The sequence below is a fragment of the Myotis davidii genome, unplaced genomic scaffold, assembly GCF_000327345.1.
Source record: "Myotis davidii unplaced genomic scaffold, ASM32734v1 scaffold362, whole genome shotgun sequence".
NCBI lineage: Eukaryota > Metazoa > Chordata > Mammalia > Chiroptera > Vespertilionidae > Myotis > Myotis davidii.
In genome coordinates this window covers 2,882,678-2,894,159 of record NW_006297152.1, presented here as the reverse complement: position 1 = coordinate 2,894,159, position 11,482 = coordinate 2,882,678, and the positions used below count along the sequence as shown (strand labels likewise).

The following is an 11,482-nucleotide window of genomic DNA, read 5'->3' as shown; positions in this document are numbered from 1 at the left end:
ATGACATTTATAGTTTGCAAAGTACATAATATTCCTTGCAAGTGAAGATAAAGAAGGATGATTCTCCTCAACAGTGCCCCATTTAGGCAAAGAATACTGAGTCCAGCAGAGCCCTCTGCAGTATGAAACGGTCGTGAGCGGGGAATGCATGTTTAAAAAGAGAAACTTTCTAAAAATGAGAATGGCCATCTTCCATTTCCTCGTTGCATGCATTAGCTCTAGGGACTATTTGAAGCAGTAGTTACAAACTGTGGCACTACTTTCTGCGAGGGCAGTAGGGGTTAGATCTACAAAACAAAACTCACTGCCTTTGTCATTATTTTTATTTGTATTTTTTAATTGTTTTATTGCTTAAAGTATTACAAAGAGTATTATATATATGTCTCCTTTTTTTTTTCTCCCCTTGACCTTCCCCTAGCCTCCCATACTCCCCAGTGTCTTGGGTCCATTGGTTATGCTTATATGCATGCATACAAGTCCTTCGGTTGATCTCTTACCCACCCCCACCCCCAACCCTCCCGGCCTTCCTGTTGTAGTTTGACAGTCTTTGAAATGTAAGTTTCAATATGAAAGTGTTGTCCCACAATCCATCATAAGACAATCATATTATGTGACCCCTATATTACTTGTCTATGAATTTGAGAAAAATGCAGAGGGAAAGGAGAAAGAAGCTTATCTAAATGACTAGAAGAATGCTTCTTAAAAGAGAAGCAAAAGGAAAAGAAAGAGATGTTATTGAAGAGCAAATGTTAGCCAATAGGTTACATGCATTCAACAGGACAAAAACAAATAGTAAAAGCAATAAAACCTGTTTACCTAGCAGACTTTATTTTGATTAGAAACTGAAATTTAATACTGATTTTGAGTATGAGATGTCAGCTGTAATGTCAATCTCAAAGTTTTTACAAAAAATTCAGTCAAACTGGCACTGGCTTGAAAGAGCTGATCTTCTCCCCCCGTTTAGAGAGCTGGTCTTTATTTTTACTGGAGTGTGATGGAAACTAAAGATTTGAATTGAAAGAAAAATGTCCCAATGCTTGATCATTAAAACTGAAACAACTAGTTTACCACTGAAGTCCCTGACCATGATCTCTTAGAGTTAACGCACTGAGAACCACAAAGGAACACAAGAAAATCCTCAGTATTGAAGCAAATAAAATTCTACTGAGCCATTTTCACAGGGCATCAACTATTTGGATATTTCCTTTCATATTTTATCTATTTAAATTTTAAAGATTCCTTTTAAAGTTTTGTTGTTGTTTATAGAAAGCATATATTCAGGGTCAATTAATAAGCATCTCTCTCTACTAATCCTTCCTCTCCCTTAACTCCCCTCCCATATTCTCTCTTCTCTCTCTCTCTCTCTCTCTCTCTCTCCAAACTCCTCCCCCATGCACACATGCCAGAGTATATCTGATCTTACAAGAATTCAGAGAGAACAAGAGAACTAACACATTTAAAAGGTTCTATACCTGTCGTTTCAAAAAGATATTGTATTGGTATTTTGCAAATATTTAAAATCATTGAAAAGAAGGCAATTACATTTCAATAATCGAATCTAGGAATTATTAGGAACACATACAGTAAGATATTTTGTGTGTGAGATCATGTGTTCAAGGTATTTTGAACAGGATCTAATTTTGAATCTTGGGAAGAAGAATTTTGCAATCTTAGTTTCTTCTTTCTGCAAACCTTCTTGAATATTTAGGCTAGTTGGTCAATCCATCTAAGACTGTGGTTCTCAACCTCCCTAATGCCGCGACCCTTTAATACAGTTCCTCATGTTGTGGTGACCCCCAATTTCATTGTTACAAATTGAACATAATTAAAGCATAGTGATTAATCACAAAAACAATATGTAATTTTATATATATAGATTTTATTGATTTTTTTTTACAGAGAGGAAGGAAGAGGGATAGATAGTTAGAAACATCGATGAGAGAGAAACATAGATCAGCTGCCTCCTGCACACTCCCTACTGGGGATGTGACCGCAACCAAGGTACATGTCCTTGACCAGAATCACACCTTGGACCCTTGAGTCCGCAGGCTGATGCTCGATCCACTGAACCAAACTGGTTAGGGCACAATATGTAATTACATATGTGTTTTCCAATGGTCTTGGGCGACCCCTGTGAAAGGATCATTCCACCCGCAAAGGGATCACGACCCACAGGTTGAGAACCGCTGGTCTAAGAGATTGTGTGCCCAAGATATCAAAGGTTAGTCTTTTATCTACCACAAAAGGGGGAAAAAGAAAGAGGTCTGGTTACTACATCTTTTTTTCTAGATAAAGAGGTGCCTACTGCTAGTATTTTCTTTTAATAATGATAATTTGATAATTTAGCCCAAGGAAATTGGCTGCTGTTAATCCCTAGACATAGAAGAGTTTATATAATTTCCTAATTTTCTGCTCTTAATTACTTATGCAGGAGTTCTATTATGTAATTACTATTCATATGAAAGAAAAAGTCAGAACTTTTGTACTACACACAGTAGATAAGTATTATTTTGAAGTTGCAAGAAAAGATTTGGCTTGTACCTTTGCCAGAAATAATTGCCAATTAAAGACATTCTTTGGAGAATACATGAATTTTTTTTAAAGAAGTTTAAAGGATTTCATACATAAAGAGTGAAGAAAACTCAAGATCTTATTTTCAGTGTTTCTACATGATAGGAACCAACAGTCAACTTTGAAAACATTAGGCTTATCTATTGAAGTATAAGCAGTTTCGTGAGGATATTAGTTGCATATCCTGTGCAAAAGCCAAATAATATCATGATTTATCCTTATTTATACTTGGTTCAAAATAAGTAAAAACATTAATCAATGACAGTGTAATTTTTGCTTCTTATTCTTCAATAGCAAAAAGGAGATGAAAGAGTTAAGAGTCAAAGAAGGGAAGTTTTACTTACGGAACTTCCTTATGACCACCGGTAAATAAATAGAAACAGAATGCATGCTTCATATATTTTCCAGGTTTTCTTAAACATTCCTAGAATGAGCCAATTGCAATAGGGTTATGAAAGCAAAACCTTTTGAGAGATGGTCTGAGCTACATTCGAGAACTCCCTTGTAACAGTTTGGCTATGATTTGGCTTAGTGACAAACATAACAAATGACTTTTTTCTTTCTTTCTTGCTACAGACCCCAGAAGAAAAAATGTACTATGTGGTCATTTACTACATAATTTAAACAGTTTTGGTATGAGTGAATGGATAAAGAGAAAATAAAAAGAAACCTTTCAAAATTCTTGATTATAATTTTAAATAGGCACAAATACTTTATTTATTTTAAGAATATCATTGTTGGATTATTTTATCATCTTTTTAAAATTATAAACTTAGAAAAAAGGTATGGTATGGTTAAACCATTTAAAATTTGAACATTAAAATCTTCTGTAACTAGGAAGAAAGTTTTCAGGAATTAATGAACTCATTTGTGAAAATTTGGCCACTGTTTATTCAAATGCTATTTATTAAATTAACAAGTTAACTCATTAGTAGTGAATAGAATAAATATAAACAATAAATTAGTAAAACAAATAACATTATTACTTCAAGTAGTTATAAAATTATATATCTGGTAAGGTTGAAGTTTTAAAAATACATTAATTTACTTACATATATATGTGTAGTTCTAGAAAAAGAATGGAAAAATCATACTCAAATATGTTGATGGTAACCACTAAATAATACAACCGGTCATTTTTTTCTTTTATGTGTTTTCTTGATTTATAAAATGAGTATGTAATATTTTTTAAAGAAATAAAAACAATGAAGACATTTTCTAAAAAAAAAATTTAGACACATTTCACACACAGAATGAGTTCATTAAAAGGTTCTATGCTGTGAGTGCTAGGAATGCAAGTTTGAATTAGTCACCTGATCTCTCAGAATGGAATCTAGATAGAGAAAGATAAAGTCTCCCCTATCCAAAATCAAAATAAAAATCCAAACTCTCCCTTCTAAATTTTATTTCATCCTCAAGTATAGGGCTTCTAAGTTCTTAGCTTGGAACTCTGTAACAAAAGATAGATTAACAAGAGAAAAACAAACAAAAGTTTATTAACATGTATGCCTCATGTATACATGGGAGATACTCCCAGGGAAAAAATTAGTAACTCTCAAGGATGGCTTAGAACTCAGGCTTAAATAATGCCATTTTCAGCTAAGGACAGAAGAAAGAAAGGTTTGGGAAAGGCTGATTTGGGGGAGATGGCTAGAAAAAGGGTAAGACTTGTTGTGCAGATTTAAGTCAGAGCCTAATCCTGTGTCTGCTGTTTCTTAAAACAATCAATTCAAATGAACTCTTATGCCAAAAAGGCCTATTTTGAGGTGGAATATTCTGGCATCCTTCAGAAGCTCTTTCAGATCTTTTCTTAATTTATTTGAATTGGCCTGTCCATTAGCTGACATTGTCTTCTTTGTACATACCAGTACACACATTCAGTATTCAGATTGTTCTTGCCACTAAATACACTTTCTCTTCTGCTTGGAATTTGTGTTTTCCTAATAGAATAACCAATACCAAAGGTGGTAGTTTTAGAAAAATAAGTATCTGGAGGTATCAGAGAGCTATTAGGAATTTGTCACACAGATTTACTTTTTTCTTTTTTTCTTTATTGATTAAGGTATTACATATGTGCCTTTATCCCCCATCCCCGCCCCACTCATGCCCTCACTCCCCTGGTGTCTGTGTCCATTGGTTAGGCTTATATGCATGTATAAAAGTCCTTTCATTGATCATTTCCTCGTACCCCACCCTCCCCTACGTTCCCTCTGAGGTTTGACAGTCTGATCAATGCTTCTCTTTTCTGGATCTGTTTTTGTTCATCAGATTTACTTTTAAGAGACAATTGATACATGACAACAGGACTTTTTGTAGTGATACCTGTATTGGTAGAGTGGTAGTGGAGAAAGTTAGTGGATCAGCTAGGAATGTATAACACTTTACTCTTTTTTAATGAAATAATACTGTGTTATGCAATGTATTTAAGTAATAACATCAATACGGAAAGATCAGATGAAAGGACCAATTTGATAAGCTAATAAATTTAATTTTCTTCTCTTTTGTAAGAAATAAATAATTTGTCTTGAATTTCAGTTATTTTCTAGTAATAGAAATGTCACAAGAATAGGTAACCCCATCCTGGATTCCTGGGTTTTGTTTTTGCTTTTTTTCAACAATGTCTTCTATTTTTATTAGAAATGAAGAGTACGACATAGTGTTGGATATATAATTTTATAGAATGTCATTTATTAATTCAGCCTGCAGTATCAAATAGAATAAAGTTTATTTTCAGATGAGCAAGCGCCATAAGAATAGCCAATTTAAAAAAAATAAAAAACCAACTTTCCTAAAACTTACCCTGAGTATTTTTGCAGCTTCAAAAATATTTGGATAAGTCTTTTAGTATTTTTTCATTTCACTCACTCCTGATACTTTCTCTTTTAGATGGAGTCTGGAGGTTGAAGTTCAGACTTCCACAAGAGAACTGTTCTTTGAGAAATTTCTAGCTGAAACAGATGTAGAAAAGACTAGGACCCTAATGGAAAACCATTCATTAAATATATGAAGGCTTGTCAGACCCAATAACTTCTTTTTCTCAAGAAGTTTAAACTTATTTTTGTTTTAGATTAGTTATTTAAATGTTATTTTAAAGGGCACATAAACTTACTTGGCTGGCTGTGTTAACCATGAAGACTTTCCAAAGAGGCATTGATTTATGCGACTGTGGAATGAAGCAAAGCTTACTCCCACCTGGAGAGACCCTAGGAGTCCAGCTTCACCGATAAGCTCTAATGGAGCACTCACAGCTTGTCATTCCCTACCTGAGAGGAGAGAAAGCCAATTAATGTATTTTCCCTTCTGCTGGTATCAAAGAAATGAATCAGCTTTTTAATTAACTCTGACATTTTTATTTCATAGTAAATATAGAAAATCAATCAGTAAATACAAAATAATTTCATTACATTTTGTGCTATTTTAATTCATCTGGATCAGTTGTTTTTTAGTTATAATGTTATTCTTTGGTTATGCAGCTAAAGGGTTTTAAATTGTGCTTCAGGAAACAACCGAAGTGCCCATCAATGGGTGAATGGATAAAGAAAATATATCATTCATTCATACAACCATACATCTGTACGTACATACGTACAATGGAATATTATTCAGCCATAAATGAATGAAATCTTGCCGTTTACAACAACATGGATGGGCTATGAGGGCATTATGCTAAGTGATATAAGGCGGACAGAGAAAGACAAATACCATATAAGCCGATCACAAAAACCAAGCTCATAGATACAGAGAACAGATTGGTGGTTGCCAGAGATGGGGGGTGAGAAGTGGGCAAAATAGGTGAAGGAGGTTAAAAGCTACAAATTTCCAGTGATGAAATAAGTAAGTCATGGAGATGTGATGTACAGCATGGTGACTATAGTAAATACTATGTTGCATATTTGAAAGTTGCTGAGAGTAGATCTGAAAATCTCTCATGTCAAGAGGAAAAAGATTTGAAACTGTATGGCAATGGGAGTTAACTGGATTTATTATGGTGATCATTTCACAATGTATCTATAATAATAAAAGCGTAATATGCTAATTAGACTGGACAGCTGAACGACCTTCCAGATGTCATTCTGGACATCCTTCCAGACGAAGCTGCTGCGGGGGGTGAGACAGAGGTGGTTAAGGGCAATCAGGCAGACAGGCGAGTGGTTAGGGGCGATTAGGCAGGCAGGCAGAGTGGTTAGGGGCGATCAGGCAGGCAGGCAGGTGAATTGTTAGGAGCCAGCAGTCCTAAATTGTGAGAGGGATGTCCGACTGCCAGTTTAGGTCCGAACCAGCAGTCAAACATCCCCTGAGGGGTCCCGGATTGCAAGAGGGTGCAGGCTGGGCTTAGGGACGTCCACCCCCCTCCCCCCATGCACTAATTTTGTGCACCGAGCCTCTAGTACAATTATAAAATAATTATGTTGTATATCTGAAACTAATATAATGTTAAATGTTGATTCTGGGGCCTCTGAAGATTGGTTCAGCTCCAACTTCTGCTGGAACAGTTCTGCTTTAACCTTGTTCTGTTTATTTTTGTGTAAGATTTGACTTTACAAAAGGGTCCTGTTGAAAAAAAACATACAAAACTTTAGACCATTGATATGGGTTATTAATTACCACTGAAAAATAAAATTGTGTTTCATTTATGTAAAACCGCTATTCTGGGAGTCACCACTTTCCTACTTCATGCCCTTGACCTGAGAAGGCTGACACTCTAACCACTGAGCAAACCCGCCAGGGCTGGTTGTCATCTCTTATGATCACAACACTTTGCTATTTTTGGATTATGTTTAAAAAATAGATGATTTTTCTAATGCCTAGAGGCATTAGTTATTTTTAGGCGAGCAAGTCCTAACCTGGTACTCCCTCATGAAACAAAATTGATTTGAGAGCATCTGAAACAGGCTACTAAGTCAATCAATCAACTGATTGATCAATCAAACAGTGGTCTGTTTTGGAAAGCAGATAGTGCTGCAGACAATGTTTTATAGAGGGCCCATGGGGGATCAAATGGAGGAAACTGACAAGAGCATGACACCTCAATCAGTTAGAGCTGTTTTACTTTATCGTGTCATATAATTGGTCATTCTGCCAAAAATGGCTTAAAGAATGGCATTTGTTGTTTGAAAGAGCTAACAATTCTGATTTTGCAGAGAAAAAAAATGCAAATTATTAGGTATAAAATAGTAGAATAGGCTAGGTATAAATAACAGAAAACCTAAAATCTTAAATGTTACAAAGTTGAAAATTAATGATTAGGGAGTTTTATTTTATTGATTCATTATTAAATGGCTTCATACATATGAAGATACTATCCAAACAAAAAATACAGGACAGAACAAGAGTAACTATAGTTTGCTTACATAAAGGTATACGTACACACGATCATGATTGTATAGCTTTTGAGAATCATTAAACAGCATTTACCACCATCTCTCTTGAGAGTTATAGACATAATTAAAGCAGGACGGACAATCCATCCTTTTCTGACGTTATTATTAGGTACGTAGAAGTCTTTTACTGTTAGCTCTGTTAAAAATCACCTTTTTTATTTTTAAGTTGTGACCAGTTTCCCCAAATATTTCTTTTTTCTAAATCACCAGAATGATTCTACTACCTGTCACTGCCATAAAGGGCTATGTTCTACTCTTCAGTCCTCTAAATTAGGTCTCTTGTGGTATGAGCTTAGCTCTTATTCCTCTATAACTGAGATTTATAGACAGAAGCATGTCTATAACTAGATCGATCAGGAGATTTTTGAATGACTAATTTTATTTCCCAGTGCCAGACACATGATCCCCTTTAATTATATCTACTCGAGTAAAGGAGGGGCAATAGCCAGTCTTCTATCCTGCAATCCATAAAACTTCCAGGAAAAATTGATTCCAGTTTTCTCTTTGGCTATGCAGGTAATAGAGTGTTTTCACAGCACGATGGTTTAAGGGAATGATTTCATATCATGCACGTCATGCCGAATTTAATTTAAAAGTAGTCTCCTTATAGCTTTGTAGTCATCCCATAAGGATGTAATAATTGGAAAGCTACCTTTTGAAGTTGAGAAAGTGTCCAAATGCTCACTGTGCACCTGAGATTCTGTCTAAACATAGATGATCATCATTTGCATAACTTACTGATGAAGACCACACAGACTTTGCCCCATTTCATTAAGCAAAGCACTTAACTAAACATTCTGTAAGCCTTAATCTTGGTATAAAGATGATAATCCCTCGAGGCTCTGTGTTCTGGCTGTTCGGTTGGGAAATAAAAACTAGCTAGACTCTAGCTGCTAGAGGATAAAAAGGAATGGAGATAGAGATAGAGGTGAAAGGTACCCAAGTACTTACATGCTCGATGGCTTACAGTCATTCGTGATCTAAATGAATTAATCGTCCAACATACATAGGTTAGTAGGTAAATACACAAGAGATTCTTTAGCTGGGTGTTTAGAAACTTGAAGATAAAGCCTGAATGATTCTGTTTTGAAAAGAAGATTTATATTTTCATAACTTTTTAATTCATCTCCTTTATTTCTCATTGTAACTCTGTTTTATTCATTATAACTGTTTTATTCATCTCTTTTACGTGTACCAGCTATATTTATAGATTATAACTCTTTTTATTCATGTCTCTTACTTGCACAAAATGTATTATATTTATATATCAAGCACATGTTCAAATTTCCAATCGTAAGTCAAATGTTTCATAAAAAAAGAAAGCAAGTACATAGTTTCTTTTTAGGAAGTTGTACTTACTATAACATCAAGTGTAGTTTTACATATGGAATGCATCACGAAGATAAATTGTGGAAATTTTTATTTAATGCACTTTCAAATGTCAACACTCCAGCCCAGGTCTTCATCACCTCACACCTGTGTTACTGCAATCATTTCTTCTTTCTCTGCATCTAATTTTTCCAATCCAGTCCAGTAAGATAAATTTCTTCAACCATCATTTCAATCATGTCTGGTCCCTGTTCTAAAACCGACCCTAACTGCCAATTGAACAATATCCAAATTGTTTTTGTTGGAATTCCAGCCCCTCTGTAATCTGGCCTCACCTTGCCATCCAAATATCTCCAGTTATTTCCCAATACTCCATTCCCCACTCTAATTAGGCTGCCTCCTCCCTGCCTCCACACAGTGCTGAGTACTTTGCTGCCTCTGCACTTCTGCTTCTAAAGCTTCCTTAACCTGGAATAACCTCACCTCCCAGCTTTTAACTTCTTTACTTTCCACCTTTCAAGGGCCATCTTTTGTCCTTGAGCCCTTCCTGGGGTACACCTGCCATGTGGACCCTTTCCTAGTCTGACCATCCACCCCCCAGTACTTACTTTCAATTATATACATTGGTCACCCATTATAAGAGGCATTTAGAAAACAATAGCAGTATATTTTAAATATAACTTATTTTACAACCAGTGGCATGTCGTAGATAGATTAGAAGGGTTTTTCCTTTCTAATTGGCACATAAAATAATAGTGCATCTTAGAGTTTGTGGTACCTTAAAAGTTGAAAAATCAGTGTATATATTATTATTGTTTTCCAACAGTTTCCTGTGTGTCTGCCATTTTGCCCAGCATTACTAAAAATTTTATTATCATGGACATCTTTTCTTTATTTTTTTCTGTTTTCTTTTAAATACCCTATCTGGGTTTCTTGAATTTAAGTTGTGAAATATTATTTTAATGAAATTAAACTTAATATCCTGAATGTGCTTGGTTAGAAAAGTGCTTTTATTAACTATTGTTAACTTTTTTCTTTTATCTTAAACTTTTCATTGAAGTTATTATATACATACAGAAAATGCACGTAAGGATGCAGCTTAATACATTTTCACAAACTCGATACACCCTGGGTAACCAACGCCAAGGTCAAGAAACGATATACTATCAGGACCCTAGAAACCTGTCTTCAGGCCATCTCAGTGACCATGGGAACCATTATACTGGCTTTGAAAAGTGTCTATTACTTTGGCAAGTTAGGTGCTTTATTCTAGGACATGTCATTTGTTGTACATATGTATTAATTTCTCCTGGTTAAGTATCTAGGAGCAAGAATGCTGGGTCACAGAGTATGATAAATTCACCGTTAGTAGGTGCCAGCTAACTATCTTCCCAATTCAGCTCGATTTTCACTTTCAGCAGCAGTATGTAGGACCCCTGCTGTTCCACATCGTCACCAACACTTGGTGTTCTCTGTCCTTTTCAGTTTAGCCCTTGTGGTGGGTGTGTATGGTATTATTATTTTTTTGGTACAGATAAAAAAATGTTTTCAGCATTTTGGGGAGGGATTTTCCTTGAGAAAGGTGACAGTTACTGAGTATAAGCACTATAGGTTGAGCTATAGGGATTCTCATAAAAATAATTACTGAGGCTGAAACCAGTGCTCATCCTGGATAGCTGCCTGACTATGACCTCAGTGTTTGGTGCTGTTTCTGGTGATATCTTTCTAGTGACATTTAATTGTAATCATGTTTGTCCTTGTGGACACGTATTGACCATTTGATTTAGTCTCCAGAGTCATCTATTTGGAGATCTAGCTGGGTCAAGAGTTAGTGACATGAATTCTTGGGAAATGGGGGCAGTGTAATTAACATTTTGTTCATTACCTCTTTGGATTAATGTCATTTGTTATTTTTTTGTTCGCAAGTATCTCTGATTCATACCAGCATTATTGACTGGGTAGATGAAGTTAAATTCAAACATATGAGCCCCCCCCCTCCCAGCCCCACAGCTTATATTTTTGTTCTCTTATTCATGTTTCTGATAACTTTCTCATTCTCACATGCAACCTGTTATCTCTTTTTTTAAAAAAAATATTCTTATTGCTTTCAGAGAGAAAGGGAGAGGGAGAGGGAGGGAGAGGGAGAGGGAGAGAGAGAGAGAGAGAGAGAGAGAGAGAGAGAGAGAGAGAGAGAGAGAGAG

General features: G+C 35.4%; 1 protein-coding gene across 1 annotated transcript in view; it reads left to right on the top strand.

Moving 5' to 3' along the window:
- LOC102761717 (hemicentin-1) overlaps positions 1-11,482 on the top strand; it is a 127,711-nt gene that overhangs the window by 8,133 nt on the left and 108,096 nt on the right. The window contains exon 3 of the mRNA XM_015569926.1: positions 5,458-5,530. Within this exon, the coding sequence (XP_015425412.1) occupies positions 5,458-5,530 (73 nt within the window). The remainder of the gene's footprint in view (positions 1-5,457; positions 5,531-11,482) is intronic.